Raw genomic sequence first — 22,295 nt, forward strand, 5'->3', positions numbered from 1 at the left:
TGGTCTGGGTGTGGGTAACATTGGCCCAGGATGAGACACGACTGTGCCAGCTGACAGCGCAGCGGGTCAAGTGGGGAAGGAGAAAGTATGCTGTGGAGACGGACGCGAGAGCGTGCATCTTCATACACTCTGCAGCACGCCACAGTCGAGCCGCGAGCACCATGTCCTGCACTGGGGGCTCCCCAGGTGGTGCTGGTGGTAAAGAACCCGCCTGCCACTGCAGGAGACATTAGAGACTTGGGTTTGATCCCTGAGTCGGGAAGATCCCCTGGAGAAGGGGATGGCAGCCCACTCCACTATTCTTGCCTGGAGAATCCCATGGACAGAGGAGCCTGGCGGGCTACAGTCTATGGGGTTGCAAAGAGTCAGACATGACTAAAGAGGCTGAGCACGCATGCGTGCAGCACATATGTTATAAATATATAAATCTATAATAATATATAAAGTATATAATGCGGATGTAATTTTTTCTTACTATGTATATATGTAAAAATTAAATCTGAATTATCTAGAAAACACTGGCAAATGGGACTGGAAAGGTCATAGGAGCTGGCCTTTGCTTTTCTATTTGTTTTCACTTGGGTTTCCCAGGTAGCTCAGTGGTTAAAGAATCCGCCTGCAATGCAGGAGACGCAGGAGACATGGGTTTGATCCCTTGGTCGGGAAGATCCCCTGGAGGAAGAAATGGCAACCCACTACAGTATTCTTGCTTGCAGAATAACAATGGACAGAGGAGCCTGGTGGGCGACAGTCCATGGGGTCGCACAGAGTTGGATATGGCTTGAGCACGAGCACACCTTCTGACTTGGTTTGAATACTTTATTTTGACGTGGGAACAATATATAAACTAAGGCTTTCCTGGTGGAGCAGGAGGGTGGGTGGGGGTCAGCTGCTGCAGGAATGTGCGTTTTCCTCCTGAACATTTTATTTGGGGGGAAAGGCAATTGGGGTGCTCCTTCCGTACCCGGGAGCTAAACCACGAGCTGCAACCAAGTAGCCCACTTGGCTCTTCCAGGGAGACCTCGCGGGGTGACAGGGGCTTCGTGGGCTTGGCCCACCCCCTTTCAGCACCTCTGACCACGAGGACGCAGGTCTCAGCCCCTGACGTCTACCTGGCAAAGGGCTCCAGAGTCACCCAAGTGACTGACATCAAAGCTGACTGCACTTGGAAGCAAGGTGTCAATGTGCTAGACTGGAGAAGCTTAATTAAAAAGCACAAGACTCGGCTGCGTAGTTTCTAGAATTTGGAAAGTGTGCATCGAGACAGCAGAGGCAGCAAGTGCCTTCCAAAGAGGTTTTGTTCCCGGGCTGGTTTTGACTGTTTTTCCCCTGCAGAGAACTCTGGCTTTGAGGTCTGCCTGCTCTTAAAAATCCCCCAGGTGACATGTCCTGCTCCAGGTCTGCACCAAGAACAGGAACACAGCACCGGTTCAGCCACCGTCGAGCCCTGAGGTGCAGGTTTGGATGAAGAACTCGAGCCCACGCCAGGATCTATGGCGAGCCACGTACAGGCTGAGAGCCGAACGGATACAGGCTCAGTTACAGCAACTGGGAGTCTGCGCGGGCGGGATGTAGCTTCCTGCGAATTTGAACTGATATACCTTCCTGGGCGAATTGAAAGTCTGCGGATCAGGTAAGCAAGGACTTCAACCGCCAAAGAGGTGTGAAGCCCGTGTAAGCCCGTGTGAAGCCCAGGGCCATGCCTTCTAACACTCGGGGTGCCTCTCCCTGCTCAGACCCAGGACAGACCAGCTGAGGTTCACACGGACCTCACGAGAGGTTATCACAGCCAACGGCCCGTGCGGCTAGATGTGACCACATGGTAGTGGCAGCCGTGACTTTTAACAGGCTTTACAATCAGCTAGGGGACACCAATTTCTAGCTCAGTACTAAAAGAAGGGCAAACGTGTGAGGTGGATGAAAGGAAATTTAAAGCTGAGTGCAGTCAACCTTCGTTGATCCTAGGAGTGATTTCTGACTTGTCACAGTATGTTTGTTGTGCTTTTAAATCTTAGGCTGGCATCTCCCATGGGTCAGCAGACTCTGAAGGGCAGCTGGTTTGTCATCAGGGAAAGTCCACCAGCTTTAGCATCAGCTTAAGCTAAAAATGAAGGACTTGAAGACCGCGACAAAAAATTCCTATGGTGCGTCCAAGTCTAACACGGGCCGAGGATTACTCGCTGCTCCAGGGTTACACCGCGTCTGCTGCCTTTTCACAGTCATGAACTCGAATCACGTGCTCAGAACAGTCTGGTCTCTTTTTAGTATAGAGAGTTATTTTTCTATGTCTTGGCATTTCAATTACTACCTCCTCAAAGGCAAACCAGGTCCTGCAGTAAGTACAATTGGAGAAATCCAAATAGTAAGGGATAAAAAAAGCTATTTCTGGACAGCATTAAAATGCACTGTGTCTAATTATGATTTTCTTTAGCTAATAATAAAATAAATTTGAATTCTCGGCACAAAAGATATATGATGTGCTTTAAAAAAAGCCTGCTAACAATACGGGCCAGTTAGGTTGGGGTTTAAATTCTTCATGGATGAACAAAAAGCATGCACAGGTGAGTAATTCAGAGCTGACTGCATTAGCGTTTTCTTGCCAGGCAACACAAATCCGGTCTGTATTTCAGGATTTTAAACTCAGTTCCAAATGATGGAAACCCTTGGTGAAACCGTGCACCTTTCATTAAGGACCTGGAGGTGGTGAGGGTGCTCGTCACAGGCAGAGTTCTCTGCTGGAGTTAACCCTTTCTGGGTTCTGTGGCGTTTGGGTAAGCCATGGAGTGGGCGGATGGTGACCTGCTCAGGTGAGCTGGAGGCACAGCCAGGATGGAATCCCCCTTCCTGCTCCGTCTTTCCAACCTCTGGGGCTAAAGAGTCCACCTGAGTCTGTGAACTGGGTCAGTGCTGCCAAGAGGAAGGATTGGCCACCCCTCCAACACACAAGAACTTCCCAAGGCTCCTGAGAGCTGAGTGAGCGCCCCACCACCTTTCCTAGAGGACACCCCCCAGGTCTCCACCTCCTGAGCAGCCACGCGAATCCCGCAGCAGCGACTGGTCACCCCCAACGGCCGGCGACTACAGGCCTCACTGGGGCTCTGGCCGTGAGGACGGTCTTGGTTTTATCTGGGGATGCAGGAGGACCCCAAAGAGACCAGTGAGTCTGTGCCTCGACTCCCGAACCGATAGTACCCAGCATCCGCTTTCTTTTGAGCCCTGGAGCCTCCACTGCGGGGGACCGCAGGCGCCTTCCAGGCCCCAAGGACGCCCCCTCCCCACCTCTGCGTGCACGGAGCTCACATCCCGAAGGGGCCCCTCTGTGGTGTGGAAAGCCAAATGGATTCTCGATTGTAACGTTATCCACTTGATGTGTCATATTTGACCATCTATCTATTTTACGATGGTCTTTTTTAATCACAGAGAATTTCAGATTCAGTAACTGAGAGAGGAGCAGGAAATGGCCACCCACTCCAGTATTCCTGCCGGGGAAATCCCACGGACAGACGGAGCCTGGTGGGCCACAGTCCACAGGGTCGCAAAAGAGCCAGGCACGACTCAACAACAGCGAGCTAAGCGTGGGAGCCCCATGCGCACAGCACGCAGCCTCAGGAGCTGCCAGCGGGCCGAACGCGTCCCGCCCCGTCTCCAGGATAAGGCACGCTCAGTCGTGTCCGACTCTGCGGCCCTGCAGACTGTGGCCTGCCAGGTTTTCTGGAGTGGCTGCCATTTCCTCCTCCAGGGGATCTTCCTGACCTAGGGTTCAAACCCGTGTCTCCTGCATTGCAGATGGATTCTTTACCACTGAGCCACCTGAAGAGCGGGCACAATCTCCAGAAGGGGCTTGTCATGTTTTTTTAGACAAAACCACCATGCCTTTACCTGTGTCCCACAGAATTCCCAGGCCAAAGCCCGGAGTGATTGTACTGGGAGAAGGGGTCTTGAGGGTGTAAGTGAGGTCGTAAGGCTGGGGCTCTGAGTCAACAGTCTGCTGTCTTTACAAGAGGAGGAGGACCCCAGGGCCCTCTCTCTCTCTTCTCGGATACAGAGGCCTCGTGAAGACAGACGGAAGGCAGTCGTCTGCAACCCAGGATAGGGCTCTCATGGGAAACCAAGATAAATTTCTGTAGTTGAAGCTTCCCAGTCTGTGGTATTTTGTTAAGGCCACCTGGGCAGACAAAGACAATCACCATATTTTTACAACATTAATGTGCTCAGTCGCTCAGTCCCATCCGGCTCTTTGAGACCCCATGGACTGTAGCCCACCAGGCTCCTCTGTCCACAGGATTTCCCAGGCAGAATATTGGAGTGGCTTGCCATTAATATCACAGAAGGACAACTTTTAAAGGGAGCTGAGAGTTGGACTGTGAAGAAAGCTGATTGCCGAAGAATCGATGCTTTTGAACTGTGGTGCTGGAGAAGACTCTTGAGAGCCCCTTGGACTGCAAGGAGATCCAACTAGTCCATCATAAAGGACATTAGTCCTGAATATTCATTGGAAGGACTGATGCTGAAGCTGAAACTCCAATACTTTGGCCATCTCATGCAATGAGTTGACTCACTGGAAAAGACTCTGATGCTGGGAAGGATTAGGGGCAGGAGGAGACAGGGATGACAGAGAACAAGATGGCTGGATGGCATCACTGACTCGATGGAGGTGAGTTTGAGTGAACTCTGGGAGTTGGTGATGGACAGGGAGGCCTGGTGTGCTGTGATTCATGGGGTCGCGGAGAGTTGGACACGACTGAGCAACTGAACTGAACTGAACTGACCAGCTGTGATTGAATTTGGTAGCCCTTAGGAGTAATTCAAGATGCATCGTGGAAGCTAAACTAACGAGTCCATCTGCTGTGCTGAGCTACAGGAGCTGACGCAACTTTTCAAACCGCTGTTTGGTTTTTTTGCACAAATAAGATCAACAGTTCATGCATTTACAGACTTAGCTGACAGCCTCTCTCTTCCCATAAAACCTCTAATTAAATGACACTTTTATTGCCTCGAGCTTCTTCTCTCGAACTTTCCAGGGTGAGTCCCTGGAGTCGGCAACTCCGGCCAAGAGGGAGCAGGAAGAGCAAGAGCCCCAGGAAGACCTGCAGGCCAGGCGCCCCGGGGTCACTGAGAGGTGGCTTCATCACAGACACCTTTGTGACGAGCAGAGAGACGAGAACACCAAACAGACCTGAGGGTCACTTCCCCTGGAAGCGCCTTGAACGTGGGGCTCTGACTCCGGGGTGCCTGGCCCTACCTTGCCGGGCTAGAGGACCCTCGTGGGAAAGTAGCCCAGGCCACCCCACCCCTGCCCGCACACACCTGTGGGCGTCCTCGCCGTGAACTCAGGGTCGAAGTGGAAGGTGTCCTCTGGTCTGCCCACCGCTGGCTTGAAGGGAGGCTTGATCTCCTTCCTGTACAGCTTCTGCAGGGACGGCAGGACAGGGCAGGGGCTGAGGGCTGACAGGGGGATGCGGGGGAGGGGCCGCCCGTGCCCCTCCCCCCTCTGCCAGGGCCCACGACCCCGCCCCCGGCTCTGACACGTGCAGGAGCACCCCGAAAACACGTTGGGCTGAGGACAGCATACAGCCATGTCGTCTGCAAGGAGACATCAAAGCCGTGGCTCCAAGGAAAAGGCTTTGGGGCCATCTAAACACCCTGATTTTAGCGCGACAGTCTCAATCATTTCTGCGCAATAGAATCTGCTTCAACTAGCATCTGACAGGTCAGTCACGTCCGCCCCCCGAGGTACCAGTAGGAAGAGCCCTGCTCCTCTGCACCAACCCTCTGTCCCCAGGGCTGGGAGCCAGCAGCTCAGATGCCGCCGGCTGCTGGGGACACCGACCCCATCTGCATCCCCCTCACCCACACCGCACCGGGCACCTATTCCTGCCGCTCCCGGATTCGGGCCTCCAGGTCCCTCTGTTCAAGTCCAGGGGCTGAGTCGGGCTTTGCGGTTGATATACACGTTTTTGCACACTTGAACAGGCCCTCGGAGCGACGGTCAGAGAGCCGGCCACTTCTGGGGTCTGACTCAGTCTCACGGTGACTGCCTTGGACAGGGTTCAAGGGCACACACTCATGTACGTTGTTCCAAGCCTGACTCCTAGCTGATTGCTTTTAAGGAGCAACACAAGGGCGTTCAGAGCCGGGCAGGACAACATGATGGATGATGCTGAGGTGCAGGGGGAGGCAGGGAGAGGTTAGAGGGCGGCCCCAGGGCCCGGGATGCCTGTCTGGGGAGGGAGGTGGGCACTGGACCGGCAGGGCCTGGGATGCCTGTCTGGGGAGGGAGGTGGGCACCGGACCGGCAGGGCCTGGTGATGCCAGGTGTGGGCCGGGGTTCCGGCTAGGCGGATTTGGGAATGGGAGGCCTGGTTTCAGTCAGATTGCCCTGGAACAGGCAGCAGCTCGCGTCAATCGTGGGGAGCCGTGCACCCCCGCGGCAGGCTGTGGAAATCAGGAGGAGGGTCTGGCTGCAATCCGTCAGCATGCGTTCTCCCCATCCTGCCTCATCGGCGGGTCCCCAGACCCCGGCTGGGAACACAGGGGCCTTCCCAGGGCTCCGGGTCACCAGGCCTGAATTCAGGGCCCCAGACAGGAGGGTCTGCAAATGGATGCAGCGGCCTTTCTGGATCTGCTCCCAGTCTCTCAAGAACTCGAGAAAGCAGATTTTATCACCAATTTTATAGACGAGAAAACTGAAGCTATAATAGGTTACGTAAGATCCCCTCCAGGGTCAAGGGTGACGAAGGCACAGGTGGGCGGTGGGCCTGGGTCTCCAGACTCTTCCTGCCTCAGCGGAGACCCCGCCGGAGCACACCCTTGCAGAAGGTGCCGTCCGCAGACGCACTGATCGCTGGGTTCCCTCTCGGGTTCAGAGCGGCCTTGGCCACACGTGCACATGTGGAGCTGGGGTGTGCACTGCGCAGCCCTCGGAGGAGGAAAAGTGAGCTAGTCCAGCCCCCCATTACTCGGTCGTTTCCAGCCCTGGGTGAAGAGATTTCAGTAGGAACTTTCCAGAAATGGAAAGATGCTGCTTTCTGTGCTGATGCACTGGTGTGTGTGTGTGTGTGTGTGTGTGTGTGTGTGTGTGTGTGTACTTCCCTGATGCTGGTCAGGGGAAATCTAATACGCAGGGCGAGCTCTGTGCTCTGGTTGAAACACGCGCCGTTACCAAGTCTGCCGGCCGCCCAGCCTGGCCCCTGCCACTGGTCATTCTCCCTGGGGTGTCTGCGCTGGGCCTGTCCCCAAATATGTGTCCTTCTGCTACTTCCCGGAGGACGGGGAGGAGGACGGGAGGAGGGCGGGGAGGAGGGATGGGGAGGAGGGCAGGAAGACAGGGACCTCCAGCAGAGCCCTGTCTCCCACTTCCACAATGAGGGGGCATTTGTTTACACACAGATTTCCACGAAAGAGAATGACACATGTGGTGGCCGGGGCGGGAGGGGGTTCTGGTGACTGAAACGGGTGAGGGGGTTAAAGGCACGTATCTCCAGTTTACAATGGATAAGTCCTACGGATCAGAAGACTGGTGCATGTTTGAAAGTTGCTGAAAGAGGAGATCCTGAGAGTTCTCATCCGAAGGAAAAAGCTCTCAACTACGTGTGGCGACAGATTTCAAACGGACTCACTGTGGTGATCACGTCATAATACGTATAAAGAGCAAATAGTTCTAACTAATATAACGTTACATGTCAACTGTATCTCAGTAAACACACACGCAAGGAGAGCTCTTGCACTTGGAGGCTGAAGCCCAACCATTTCGGCTCCTTCCCTCACTCAACACCCAGGCCAAGTCTTCGCCCGCCTCCACGGAGCTGGGAGGTGGTCCTGGCCAGGAGGCTGACCCCTTGGGAGGAGACGCAGACCCCCACTTGCAAGTCCTCATGTATAAGGAGGCGAGCTCGTCGGAATCAGAGGGTCCCCCAACAGTGAGCTGTTGCGGCTTCGTCTGGGTGGAGAGCAGCATGTAGTTTAAGTGGAAACATTGAGTGATAACTTGGGGATCCAGAGAGGACGTGGCCCCTGGGGAATCCTGCTCCGGGACGGTGATCGGCCCACACTTGCCCCTGCTCTGCCCGGGGCAGAATCCCAACTCTAGCGCCCGCCACGCCGGTGCAAGAAGCGGGTCTGCAGCCTGTGCACCCTCTGGCTTCACGCAGCAGTGTGTGCAAGCGTGGCCATGTTTCCGTGCACTTTCCCAACAGCCTCTGTAAGCCTGTGTGTCAGCTGCAGAGAGCCCGACTGACCCGAGACACAGTGTGGGGGAAAGCTCCCCGAGGCTTGCTGGGGGGGCAGCAGGAAGACCCCCCCAAGACCCCTCTCCCCTGACACCGGGACCTGCAGTGACAGAGCCTGTCAGTGGAATACGCCCCAGAGCCCGTCTCGGGGGCGTGGTGCGGTCTCGTCCTGGTTTCAAGAGGGCAGCAGAAAGCCTCAAAGTCACCTGGTGTGTTTGGTCCTCCTGCCCTTCCGAGGCACCCTGGTGTTTGCTGCAGTCTTAAGTGTCTTCCTATCACTGGATGAACATTTTGGAAAGCGCTTTGTTGTCGTTTAGTTGCTGAGTCGTGTCTGACTCTTTGCGACCCCAAGGACTGCAGCCCGCCAGGCTCCTCTGTCCATGGAATGCTCCAGGCAAGAACACCGGAATGGGTAGTCATTGCCTACTCCAGGGCATCTTCCTGACCCAGGGATCAAGCCTGAGTCTCCTGCATTTGCAGGTGGATTCTTTACCACTGAGCCACCAGGGAGGCCTGGAAAGCACCAGTCAGTGGTATTCTTATACACGTCTTCCCTTTCCCTGTGTCCAAACCTTGGTGTGGGCTTGAAGATTTAGAGAAAAGGAGAACTTGCTCCTCATTCTAAGCGCAGGGTCAAACGGAGAGTGGATGGGCACACCATCTTGTGGAGGCCTTTGAGCTTCCTAATTCTGACCTGGACGCCCCTCTCTGAGCCTCTGGGACAATTCACCTCACACTGATGGAAAGACAGTGGGGTCTCAGAACCAAGTTCACCAGGCATCACTTTCATTCTCAGAGCTTGTCCCGGTATCTTGGGATGACACGAGCTGTAGCAATGTTGGAACGGATTTCATATCATATGTACAGACTGGGGCGCTCCGAGCAGGTGCATCTGAATTCTATTTATACCTATAAGGTGACTAGTGAAGGACAGAGGGAGCAAAACAAAAACAGCAACTCGATAATGGAAGAGAGAACTGATTGCAGTTCGGGGTCACAGACTGAACATCTGTTTTCTGCAAGCACTTGTGGCTCCAGGCATTTCAACATTAACATGCTCCAATTAGGCAAAGGGCACCGTTAGAGATGCTTCCTGAAATAGCAGAAACGATGCCGAGGGGTGACAGGACAGGAGGGGGAACAGGAAGCAGTGGAATGGCTCCAGCATGCCGTGCGCGGGTCTGGGGTGTCTGCTCCACGCGGCACAGCTCTGCCTCCATGGGAGACCCCACCATGAGTGTTCCAACCCCAGCATCTGGGTTTACAAAACCCCTGAGCCAGGGGGCAATCAGTCCTTGAACAGGCTCCTGTCAGCTCCTCGGAAGGGTGGGTCCTTCTGGGGTATTTAACATGGGAGCAGGTCTAGAGAAATCTCCCAGGGAGCCATGGAGGGGACCCTGGTACGGCGAGATGCTGAGTGGCAGCTGCGAGGTCCCGACACCCAGAACCCTGGGGCCTGCCCTCTGTGCATAAGCCCCACAGCGCCCAGAGCCCCACTCCGTAGCTGCCGGTCCATGTGCTGCTGGGCTCCCCGGGTCCGAGGGCGTTCCTCTCATGACCCCCAGCCTCAGTCTCCCCAAGGAGTCCCTTCCACCTCATGTGTGACTCTGGCAATGTGCTTGGAAGGGTTTCAGAAAGAAGCCTGACTCCAGCCCTGACGGACGCAGCTGCAATCACAAGGCATCACATTACAGGGAGGGCCCTGGGGTGGACACTTCATCCCTCCCAAGAGGAGCCTGGTGGGGCTGGAGGGCTCCGGCCTGACTCGAGGCCCTGAGGCCATTCGCTCTGACGAAGCTTATCTTGGGCTTCTGTTCATTTCTGTTCTCAGCGCGGCTTGAGCCAGCAGGGAAAAGAGACGCAGCTCCTGTGCCCGCACTCCCATCCCCGTCCACAGAGGATGCGGTTAATGCGGTCCATGATGATGGACGCATTATTTTTCATTTCTCCTGACACGGGGAGCGAGCCTGCAGGGGCAGTGCCCCCTGGCAGGTGCTAATTGCCAGGCTCTGGGGGTGAATTGGTGGCAAAGCAAGACGAACGGGGCAGTGACCCCCAAGGGCAGAGACCACGGACTCACTCAGTCCCACCAGGAAACCGAAGACCCTGGGGAGAAGACGTGTTGCATGACAGGCATTTACTTAAAAAAACAACAAAAAACAAGAACTCCTGCTGGCAGTTTGGGGTCAGAGAAGGAAGCAGAGGTGAAATCACATCCTTCCATTTTCCAGGCTGGCTGCCGAGGCTCAGAGTAAAGTCAGCGACCAGTCAAGGTGGGGCCTGGTCGTTCTCATTTTCTGAGTGTCTGTCTGGCAGCGGGATGGCCTCTCGGTTTTAATAGTTTTTGCAGAGGGGCCGCCACTGCGGTTTCCAGTTACCGAGGCTGCCGGAAGCAGAGCGCGGACCGCCGGACAGACCTGTCCTGTCGCCCGCCGGGACCTGCGCACGTCTTCCTGGAGCCGGGGCTGGTCCCTGGCCTGGAGGTGTGGCTGGGCCCGAGGCTGCCAGTACACGGCGGCCCCCGCCCGGCTGACCCAGTGCCGCGGGGGCTGGAGGGGACCTGGGAGGCTGGACTGAGGCTGTGGCCCCAGAGGTGGGAGGTCTTTGCCTGGACTCCCTCCCTCTTCCTCCGCCCCCGCCCGCTCGTCAGCCCTCTCATAGCATCGCCGCCCCCTCCCCGATGGGGCGCCCCACTGCAGCCGCATGTGGCTGGATGATGGACAGTGGTCCCCCAGGGCTCAGGGCGGCAGAAGGGCAGCGGTGTCTTCCCATCGCTGTATGCTGGTCACCTGGACATAGGCGAGCACCCAGTGGTCATGAAACACGTCCGCCTGCACCAAGTGGGGTCTCAGAGTGGGGAGCTCAGCGAGGCCTCGCTGCTGCTCTGGTTCCTGCTGGTCACGCCCCCACCCGCCCCCAAAGACACGAGATGATGGCAGGGAAGCTTGTCTGAGTGCATTGGAGGGCTTCTCTCAAAATCCAAAGCAAACCCAAGTGAAACCAAACGCCAAAAGAAGCAGAAAAAACTTGCCAACCTAACTGCAGCCCGATTTACTTGGACGGAACACGGAAGTGCCACCTTCTTGGCACAGGAGTCCGGGCACCGTGGCCTTGCCCAGGGCCCGTGCAGACCTGTGCGTTCAGGGATGCATGGAGCCCAGCCTGCAGCGTCCCCAGCCATCGTGCTGTGAAAACTCCACGCACCCCGAGATGCTGACTTGGCCCCCATCCCAGGGCAAGCACCTTTATCGTCCTGGCAGGGGGTGAGCCTGTCTGTCCGTGGCCCCTAGCCAGGCTCGCATGGGGTGGCTGCTGGTCGCCTCCCAGCACAGCCCCCGCCCCGGCAGGGCGGCCCGGGTTCCCCAAGCACCTCATCGCCAGGGAGTCAAGGCTCCTCTCTTCTCTCACCTTGGCAACCAGTCTAACTGTGCCGTGTCTCACCAGAGCCCCAGCTCTAGGTTTGGAGCCCCCAGTCCCCCAAGCCGGGTGTTCCTGGGCTCTCGTGTGGCGGATGAGGGGCTGTAGGGGCTTCCTCTGGCTCTGTCCAGTTCCCGCAGGAGTGCCGAGCCAGTCTGACCACCCCCGCCCTCCACATCTCATCATCCCGGACACCGACCCTGCTTGATCACGATGCCCGCCCCAGCGCGAGTCCTGGCAGGTGGGTTTAGCCAGAACCCCCACCTGGTGTTTCCCGCTAATCACCTTCTGTTCGCTGACAGCCGGTCCTCACCCCACCTCCCTCCCGAAAGCAGGACCCCCACCCCCGAAGTGGTCCCACACCACTGTGGCGGCGCCCCGAACGAGTCTTCCTACGTCTTTAACAAGCATCACAGACAAGTGTCTTCCTCGGTCGGGGTAACGCTTTTCTGTAACAGCTTCTATAGCAGTGAGAGCTGATGCGGGCAGGACCCTGACTCCAGGCAGGAAGCTGCCCCCAATCTGGGCCCAGAGGCCCCACACCCAATGCTCCCAGCAGCCGGGAGCGGGCCAGGGTGGCCTCAACTCGGTCCTCAGGGAGGCGAGAGGGCGGCAGGGCCACGGGGGCCCAGGGTCTCCAACCGGCAAAGGGCTGGACGGGTTCCAGGCTAGAGCCGCAGGGGAGGGCTGGGGGCGTCCCCGGCCTGTGCCTGGGAAATGCCCCGAGGGAGCGCCCTCCTCCAGGGGACGGGTCTACGCTGACCGCTGGCCGGTACCCAGCAGCTGCCGTGCCCCCTGCCCCAGCCCTACTTCCCTGCAGTTTCCGTGCACAAGGGACCCGGGCCGGCAACTTACGTTCCAGTCAATGGTGACGAAGAAAGGGTGGCGCTTGATCTCCTCCACACCGTCCAGCCCGGCACCTGGGAGGCCAGAGAGCAGAGAGCGTCAGAGCAGAGCTATGACTGCATGCCCTCTGACGTCAGAGCAAACCCGTGATGGCACGCCCTCTGACGTCAGAGCAAACCCGTGATGGCACGCCCTCTGACGTCACGGCAAACCCGTGATGGCACGCCCTCTGACGTCACAGCAAACCCGTGATGGCACGTCCTCTGACGTCAGAGCAAAGCCGTGACTGCACGCCCTCTGACGCAGCAGTGAGGCGGGTGCCGGGGGCATATACAGAGTGGTCCCGATGACCTCCAGGGAGAAGCAGACCCAGCTGCCCCCTCTCCTGCCAGCCCCCCCTTGCCTGCCTCACAGCCTGCAGAGGCCACCACACCGCCCTGTGGGGCTGTGACCAGCTGAGGGGGGCAGGGGAGGGGCAGACTAGACGCCCCCAGCGGCGGCTGTGAGCTACCCTGGCAGCTGGGCAAGGACGTGGAGGCCCGGCCCAGCCTCCATCGGAACCAGCCGCAGGCCGGACCTTCCTGAAGGATGAGAGGACATGGGCGCGGGGGCGGGAGCCCAGCATACACAGACTTGGCTCCAGGGCTCCTGGGGAGGAAGGCAGGGCCCGGGGCGCCCGTGTCCTGCAGGACAGCAGCCTGGAGACAGGCCAGCAGGGAGCCGTGTCCACCCCTGTGAGCACTGGACACGGAGTACCGACAGAGCTGCTTGTTGCTTATTTCTGCTTAACCTCTGCCCGCTTTGCTGCTGACGTTATATTCCGAGGCCTGAGGGAGGGGTCGCACGAGGACGTCAGGGCAGCGGGACTGTCCGACCCCTGACGGCGGACGCACGTCGTCAGGGATCCCACACCTCCCAGAGTGAAACCTGCCGGGACCTCCACGTCTCAGGGAGTGAATATATGCTGACGTGGTTTCATCAACACTAATAAAGGTGGGATTCCCCACGGACGCGGGAAGGGGTGGTGGGCCGCCTCCAGTGGGCAAGTCCAGCTCCTGCTGCAAGTCGAGGGGAAAAAGGCTCTCCAGCTCAAAGGAACAGGCCGTGCGGGAGGCACCCCGAGCCCCAGGGGCCCAGCCCTGCCCCAGTGCAGAACCTCGTCCAGGTCCAGCCCCACTCAGCCAGCCCCCACCCCAACCTGAGGTCTCGTCCTTGGGAGGGAGGCAGGACGATGCGGAGGTCAGAGGGCACGTGGCCACCTGAAGCCGTTGTGGTCCCTGTGGAGCCCCCAACCTGGCCTCCCCATCCAACCGGAGGAGCTGGGGACCCTCCCCCGGGACACTGGGGTCCCGGGAGACACAGCCTGCTGTGGGCCTCATTGGGAAGCCACCCATAGAATCAGGCCATCTCTAGGTGGGCGAGGGTCCAGCCGGGAAGCCTGGCCAGGCCAGCATGGGGGGAAAGAGCCCCTGCCCAGATCACCGCACTAGCCTCCAGGACCTGCCGATCAGCCCTTTGATGTGCAAATGACCATAGACAGGAAGGGGTCAGACCTGGAATGTTCCCCTCCAGAGACCTGGGGAGGCAGACACATCAGAGGGCTTTCCCACTAAGTGAGTTACTGCACCCCTGGACCACCAGGGAAGTCCCTCATCTAATCTTTTAGACCATCCTGTGCAATAAAGCAGTCACAGTCACAGGAGCACCTTCCTGAGATCTGGGATCTGTTCTCTGAATTACCAAAGCTGGTGTATGTGGGGGGTTTGGTCCTGGGAACCCTGGGTTTACACCTGGTCAGCAGGAAGCACAGCGACGGCCTGGGACCCCCGGCTGGTGTCTGAGGCAGGGGGTCTGATGGGAGTGACCGTGACCCTCTGGGGTCCAGGATAACTCCGGCCGTCAGAACTGCGCTGAGTCCTAGGACCCAGGGGTGTCTGCGGAGACGGGGAGAGTCCGTCCATGTGGAAACCCCAAGCGTCTCGTGTCAGGAGTGTTGTCAGTAGTGGAGAGAAACAGCATGGTTTGAGGGCCCTCCGCAAGTCCGTGCCCATCCCCATAGAAGCCCGGGACCTGAGCCTGGAGATCTGGTCCAGCCTGGGCATCCCCAGCACCTGGAGGTCCTCCCAGGTGCCCAGGCAGCTGCAGGAACATGTCAACAATGAACGTTCTGGCTTCGTGCCCACCTGCACACAGGCCTCCTTTGATGAAGCCCAGGACTCAGGATTGAAAAAGATTTCTGGCCACATAAGTAAAGCAAAATGAAAAATCACCTCTGATTTGTACTCTTTCAGCTTTTTTGGGGGGCTTCCCTGGTGGCTCAGAAGGTAAAGAATCCTCCTGCAATGCAAGAGACCCAGATTCGATCCCTGGGTCAGGAAGATCCCCTGAAGGAGGAAATGGCAACCCACTCCAGTATTCTCGCCTGGAGATTCCCCATGGACAGAGGGGCCTGGAGGGCTACAGCCCAGGTGGTCGCAAAGAGTTGGACACGACTGAGCGATAAATACTTTCACCGGTCTTTTTTGCAGGTTTTACCCACTGCATTTCATGCTCACTCGTTATTTGCAAGTACATGCCGCAGGAATCCAAATAAAACAGGGCAGACAGGAAATACAGGTGTTGGTAAAACTACAAGTCTCTGTTGTACCAGCTGGGTTTTCTTGGGCACATTTTTATCTGCACCTTCTTCTTCCACTGCAGTGAGATTCTGCACCATGTTTGTGCTTCTAGGCCTCAGTAAACACTCGACGGTGAACTAACGTTTTGGTTACGACTCAAAAATTATAAGTATTCCAAAGCAGGGAAATGTAAAACAGAAAGTTTCTGCACGGAGCTCTCTGAAGCCTGTGCCGACCTTCCTAGGGGAAAGTGTGGTGATTATTTTGGATTCTAGTTCTCTTCATCCTCTCCTGAAACACGTTGAGATAGCCTACTCTGCACTTGACAACTCCTTTTTGTTTAAACACACTTGACAAACACCAGTGAGCAAAGATCCATCCTGGGATACTCTGGGGGAGTCTGTGCTCGTCGCTGAATCTCGGCTGACTTGCTGTGGGATCGTCACCAAACGCACTCAAGTCTCACTCTGTCCCCAGAGGCGAGAAGCAGACACAAAGGCAGGTGCGCGCGGACAGAAACGTTAAGAACAGAAGAGCAACCTCTAGGCAGCTTAGCGCGTCTTCACTAAGATCCCGATGCCAGCCAAATATGCAGATTCAGGGATTCACGCTTACTCTCTGCAGTGCGAATAAGAACCACACTTAATTACTTCTGCCGCGATCACTCGAGGGCCGTCTTCCGAACGTGGCTCTCTGGACCACGTCTGGATTTCTCCGTGTTGGTCCAGTGGTGATATTACATCCGTGGGAACCGACCTCCATTGGGCGCGGCTGTAAACACAGTGCTGGGCCTGTGGCCGGGACCTGACCATTTCTGACCCTGGTCACCTGGAGCCCTTCCACTGCACATTTTTTAACAAGGTGACCCTGTTCATTTCCTCCTGGGCTTAATCATCGACAAGCTTCCACATTCTCAGTATATCATCCCTCAAAAGGTCTGAGGATCTGCCAAAAATGTTTTCCTTGAATCTTCCTGGCCACAGAAAGTTTGGGGAAATGTTTAATCCCTGGGCCCTTTGTGACTGTTGAGCTATTTATTTGGTGCTGTGTTTGTTGTCTGAGGTCACACAGAGTCGCTCTCTAGTTCTTTCGGGCGTGTTCACAATCCGCTCACGTCTGGCTGTTTTCCTCGCGCACTTTGCATTCCACTGACCCGCACACTCCCGAGGGCCAGTCTAAGCTGCCCAGGATGGTCTCCTTTTCACATCCTCATCCCCACAGATCGTCTACACATCGCTGTTACGGCTCTCAAGTATCTTCGGTCAGCTTGATACTACATTTGACGCTTAAGAGTCTTTGCTCGGCTGTGGCTGTGTCTCTCAGGGCCCTGCTGGCTGAGGGTGGGGCCCCTGCAGATCCTCAGGGCTGGTGTGGAGCCGTCAGCTCCCGGCGAGGACAGGGTGTTCGTCATGACCAAGCCATCAAGGGCCGGCCCAGCATGAGAGGTCTCGGGGTTGCCAGCCCCGGAGATGACAGGACAGCAGGGTGGCCAGTGTCTGAAGGCAGATCAGGAGAGCACAGCCCCTGGAGATGGACTCTGGAAAGGAGACGGAAACCGGAAGAGCAGAATCCTCATGAGCGGACGGCCCTGCCTCCGTGTTCCCCAGGCGGTCGGTGGTAGCTTACTGGCGAGGATGTTTTATGCTCAGCGGCACGTCTGACTCCAGATCTTGCTGCCTGGTCTCCCAGGAGCCTGGGATGTCCCAGCACTCTTCAGAGAAGCTGCAGATGTTCACAGGGATGAGCTAGGGACCCCCGGAGGGTCCTTGTCTAATTCATGACCAGAATGACCGACAGAGGAACCAGACCCCCCCACTCTGTGGCCTCAGATGGTCTCACCCTGGGGGCTGTTCAGCCTGCATGGCCTCCCCGGCCCCTCCTCTAGGCCACCTGAGGTCACACGTGCTATCCAGGGCTACAGGATCCTCCGTGACTCTGTGTGGGATGTTTCTCCAGCCCAGGACCCATGCCCCCCACTGCCCCCCAGGCTAATACACATACAAGGCTTGGAGACACCACCCCAGGTCCTCAGGCAGCCCTGCCGGGGGGCCCTCCTGACTACAGCAGCTGGTATATTTCATGCCTGCTTCCATCACTGAACAAAGCACAGTGTGTAATAAAAGGCGAAGCCCAAATAATCCAGTCTTCCAGCTGCTGGGTCCACTTGCACCATGGTTGAAATAGACACAAATTTGACTCCATTTTTGACAAATATAAAATAATATATAAATATAAAATCTCTCCACTTATGGCACAGAAAACAACCCTGTTCCTGCCGTCCAACCCACTGGCCACCCAACCTCTGCCAGGCCTGGTTGGGGGCCCGCCTGCCCCCTCGATCTGTCTGCTCCCAGCCCCGACTCACCCCTGCCCCTTGCCCCTCGGGTACTGCATCCTGCCGGGGAGGGGGCTCCCTCTGCCGGCTCCTCAGCCTTCTCAGGTCTGCAGGGAAAAGGCAGGGGTGAAATCCACTCGAGATTTCCAGCCTCTTCACCCACATGACCGGGTTTCCCGGGCAGCATCACCGACCTGCGTCCCCAGCACCTGCCACAGGCGTGTGGGGCACCTCACTGAAGAGTGCACGCCCGCGGCCAGCAGAGGCCGGGGGACCTAGACCCGGACTCGTTGGGAGAGGATGTCGTGCCTTCAGGGGACGACGGGGTGGAAACCCATCTCTAGACTCAGCAGCCGCCTCCAGCAGGCGATCTGGGGCAAGGGCCTCAGTCTCGTCAGCTGCCAGGTGTGTGACACCAACCAGATGAACTTCTGCCGTTTCTTCCACGGCAGATGCTATGGACTCATTCTCGGAGATACTGAGCTGTGTTCCTCCAGATTCATGTGGTCAATTCCTAACCCCAGAACCTCATGGGAAAACTTATTTGGAAATGTGATTAGTTGGGATGCGTGCACCCTGGGGCAAGTTGGCCCCTGACCCCATATGGCTAGGGTCCTGATCAGTTCAGTCGCTCAGTCGTGTCCAATTCTTTGTGACTCCATGGACTGCAGCACACCAGGCCTCCCTGTCCATCACCAACTCCTGGAGCTTGCTCAAACTCATATCCATCGAGTCGGTGATGCCATCCAACCATCTCATCCTCGGTCGTCTCCTTCTCCTCCTGGCCTTCAATCTTTCCCAGCATCAGGGTCTTTTCCAATGAGTCAGTTCTTTGCATCAGGTGGCCAAAATATTGGAGTTTCAGCATTAGCATCAATCCTTCCAATGAATATTCAGGATTGATTTCCTTTAGAATGGACTGGTTGGATCTCCTTGCAGTTCAAGGGACTCTCAAGAGTCTTCTCCAACACCACAGTTCAAAAGCATCAATTCAGTGCTCAGCTTTCTTTATAGTCCAACTCTCACATCCATACATGACCACTGGAAAAACCATAGTTTCGACTAGACGGACCTTTTTTTGCAAAGTAATATCTCTGCTTTTTAATATGCCGTCTAGGTTGGTCATAGCTGAAGAGTAGAAATTTGGACACAGGGGACCCCTCTACAGTTCAAGGATCAATGGACAGAGATCTGGGCTGACTTGAAGGTGATGGGGACAAACCACAGATTGACGAGAGGACCCAGGGCTTAGGTGAGGTCTTCTGATGTTGACAAACTCACCAAACAGCCAGGGGACTTTGTGGGGTGGGAGAGGAATAAGCCTCAAGGCAACTGAAAGGGGGAAGAAGTCCCAGCCTTCTAATCGAGCCGCCTGTGTAGAGCAAAATTAATCTACACAACATAATTTTCACTTTAGAGGCCAAAGATTCGCGGCAATTAAATTTAGTAGCTGACCTGAGTCAAGTTGGGTGAGTAATAAATCTGGCTATGATTTCCTCTTTATGTGAGTCTGCACACCCTATGACATTAGTATGAAGCGGTCTTGCAGGACGGTCCGTAACTCCTGGACCTTTACAATAATTCACTTTAGAGATTATCAGGAGGGCAGTTCTCCAGGCTGCTGGAGGCTCCACTAGGCTAGTATAATTTGATGATTATTTATCCACCTAATGAGATGAATCCATCCTTCTCTCTCATCAGGTATGCAAACTAAATAACAGAACAATATTCGGGGTTAGAGAACTATGATTTTTGTGATGTTAAATTCTAAGACAAAAGTAAATTTAGAAAATTCTTTCCTTTTTCCAGAACAAAGGAAGAACAAATACATCCCACCCCCTCAGTTTGGTCCCAGTCACCCACCAATGCCATGAATTCTCCCCACCAAATACCATGATATTTGAAAGAAGAGCGGGACTCCCAAATAAAATTCTTCAGTCGCTGCAAGAGATGAGACTGAACTGTTTGTTCTGTGTGTTTCAGTGGATAAGTGAGCTGATGTCTCCATTTCTAGTTCCTGACTCCAGTTTCTGCCTCTGGGGAGGTTAGGCAAGTGAGACCATACCTGGGCACTGCCTAAGGGCAGAGCAGTTGGGAGTGGAGTGGTGTGCCTGCTGCCTGGGAGGCAGGGGCTTTGCGCTAACGCTCACATAGGCATCCGTAACAGAGCAGGTGTTTGGAGTTTGTTATGGCGCTCTCTAATGACAGCGCAGAGACTGGGCGGATTTTCATAACAAAACCTTGGTTCTGACATCAGAGCTTCCACCGTCAGCAGATCCGCTGGCGGCAGGCTGCGTGATGACGTCTCAGGGCGACAGGCCAGGGCGGGCCCTCTCCTCCACAGCTGCTTCTCGCTTCTTGTGCTTCTGGCGTGAGCTCAGGACCCAGCCGGGCGCGTCATGCTTCTCTGTCTGGTGCTGCCGGCCCTTCCCGAGACAGCCCAACAGTCCCTCGCCCGCTCTGCCTTTTTGCAGTGATCTCGGGGGACAGTTTAACAAGACCTGTTAAAATGCACTGCACAAGACGATGGTTTCCTCTGCCAGTAACTGAGCCTCCGACAGATCTATCTGTCCAAGCGGCAGGGAAAGAAAGATGCCCTCCCCACCCCCCGCGCCTGTGCACTCCAATCATCTCTGCTTCTCACACGTTCCTTTGTCAAACACACTGCGTGTTTCCTATGTGGCAGGTGCCACGCTGGCTCTGGAGGTCTTCCTCACAACCCTGTGAAGAAGCTCTGCTGTGATGCTCACTTCACAGGCCGGGAACCCAGGCTCAGCGAGGGGCAGCCCTCTGCTGAAGGTTGCACAGCAAGGAAGTGCCGGGTGGGACGGGGTCCTGGTATTCCAGTCCCCACCCCCGGCGCCGCCATGCAGGGTTCCTCCTGAGCTCTGCTCCCCTGGGTTCACACCTGCGTGTCCTCCACATTCCAACCACCCCCCGGGCAGCCCCGGGTGGCTCAGGGGTCGGGGGGCTCACCCAGCCGGTTGCAGGGGTTCCGTTTGAAGAGCGCTCTCAGCAGACTCTGGGCCTCCACGCTGAGGAACTGCGGCATGCCTAGCTTGGCTCTGAAAAGCACAGTCATATTTTAGGGGAAGAAGGGCGAGCCCACGGGGGACCAGAGTTTGCTCCAATGCTCTGGGTTCCTGCACTCAGCATCCAGAGAAATCCAATCAAACCAACGTGACCAGAGCAGCTATTCACAGCAGCTGTTTAATAATTCATTAAAAAACAATAAAGCCCCTAAAAATAAACAGCAATGCTCCCATGGACATAAATAACATTTTAAATGGAAATTAACTATGTTTTCTGAGACAATGACATCAAAGGCTTTGGAGAGATGAGTGGCGTTGCTGACATTTTGGGAACCTCTCTCAGTTTGATGAGGCAGCTGGATTCTCCCGTCCGCCTCCAGTTTAGTCTGTGGTCACATCTGGGAAAGGAGGGCTTTGCAGGCCCCTGGGGTCCTGGACACCCCCACCTCCCTTCAGGAACCACGTGACCACAGTCTGGCGCTGCCCCTTCAGAAATGCTGTCACTCCCAAGCGACAGGCTGTAAGTTCACACCTGGGATTTGCTGGGAGGAAATTATTCTAGCTCCAGAAAAAGGTCTTGTGTCCCCTTAGAATGAAAAGGAGCAGAGACCATCAATAGAAACAGCAGATTGTAGTTAGGCATGTCATCACAGTATAAGGTCACCTGATACAGGAAAACACTGTTTATGGGATGTCTCTTATGTATAAAATGATGTGATCTACAAAAATGCAAGGCTTGCAGGTGCCTCTCGGTTTTATAACAGTTGCATGTCCACCTGCAAGCAGAGTTTGGGAGAGCTGGTCACGAGGCCAAGCAGCCTCACAGCTTCTCCTGCAGGTACGGTGAGCACCCCCCTCCGCCCCCTACCCCCGGAGCAGGGAGAGCTGGAGTGACTTGGAGTCCACCTGTTCCAGGGGCCACTTGCCCACTCTTGTCTGCCCTCCGCCTGCTTCTCTCTCTCCCATGGCTTGCTATCTGACATCTGGCTCAGATGAAGCCTGTTCACATTTAAGGAGTTACAGCAAGGCACTTCCCTGCTGGTCCAGTTGTTAGGACCTGGCACTTCCACTGAAGGGAGCGTGGGTTCGATCCCTGGTCGGGGAACTCTGGGGAATCCCAGGAGCCATGCAGTCCAGCCAATAAAGTAAAATGATGTTTTAAAAAAGGATGTTACAGAAAGACTGGCTCTGCGTTTAGATCTCTTTCTAGGGTTCTGAAAGTAAAACCTATTTTCATGGTAAAATATTCCGCATGAACGTTAAGGAGAAAGTTATGTTCACATGCTTCCCAGATGACGCTAGTGGTAAAGAACCCACCTGCCAATGCAGAAGACATGAGACAAGGGTTTGATCCCTGGGTTGGCAAGATCCCCTGGAGGAGGAAATGGCGACCCACTCCAGTATTCTTGCCTGGGAAATCCCATGGACAGAGGGGCCTGGTTGGCTATAGTCCATGGGGTTGCAAAGAGTCGGACTCGACTGAAGCGACTTAGCATGCACACACTCAGTCACACGGGACACACGACTCCTGCCCATGTCAGGCAGGAGAGCTCAGGCCCTGGCTTAAGCAGGCAACAGGCAGAGCAGGGAGGCTCTCTCGGGAGCCCCTGCGCCCTCTGCCCCGGAGTGCATTTCTGAAGGTCACCAGTCATCATGTCTAAAGACCCTGCCATGGGACAACTTTGATGAGTTTCATGGATGGGAAATGGAATCTTCGATAGATGATTTAATCAGAGTCACACCGCACTCACTTTATCCCCTGACAGGGAAATGCCAACCGTGCTCACTGCCACCATTGCCTACTGGACACTCCTGGTTT

General features: G+C 55.7%; 1 protein-coding gene across 7 annotated transcripts in view; it reads right to left on the minus strand.

Annotated features, from left to right (window-relative positions):
* The window catches only part of RPS6KA2 (ribosomal protein S6 kinase A2), a 336,387-nt gene that overhangs the window by 30,651 nt on the left and 283,441 nt on the right, over positions 1-22,295 (minus strand). For all 7 annotated transcript variants that reach the window (XM_055433551.2, XM_055433553.2, XM_055433554.2 and 4 more), the window contains 3 exons: positions 20,421-20,509; positions 12,501-12,565; positions 5,308-5,410 (listed from right to left, as the gene is read on the minus strand). In XM_055433551.2, the coding sequence (XP_055289526.1) occupies positions 5,308-5,410; positions 12,501-12,565; positions 20,421-20,509 (257 nt within the window). The remainder of the gene's footprint in view (positions 1-5,307; positions 5,411-12,500; positions 12,566-20,420; positions 20,510-22,295) is intronic.

This window comes from Moschus berezovskii, chromosome 10 (assembly GCF_049115385.1).
Source record: "Moschus berezovskii isolate FMDL1 chromosome 10, NW_MosBer_1.0, whole genome shotgun sequence".
NCBI lineage: Eukaryota > Metazoa > Chordata > Mammalia > Artiodactyla > Moschidae > Moschus > Moschus berezovskii.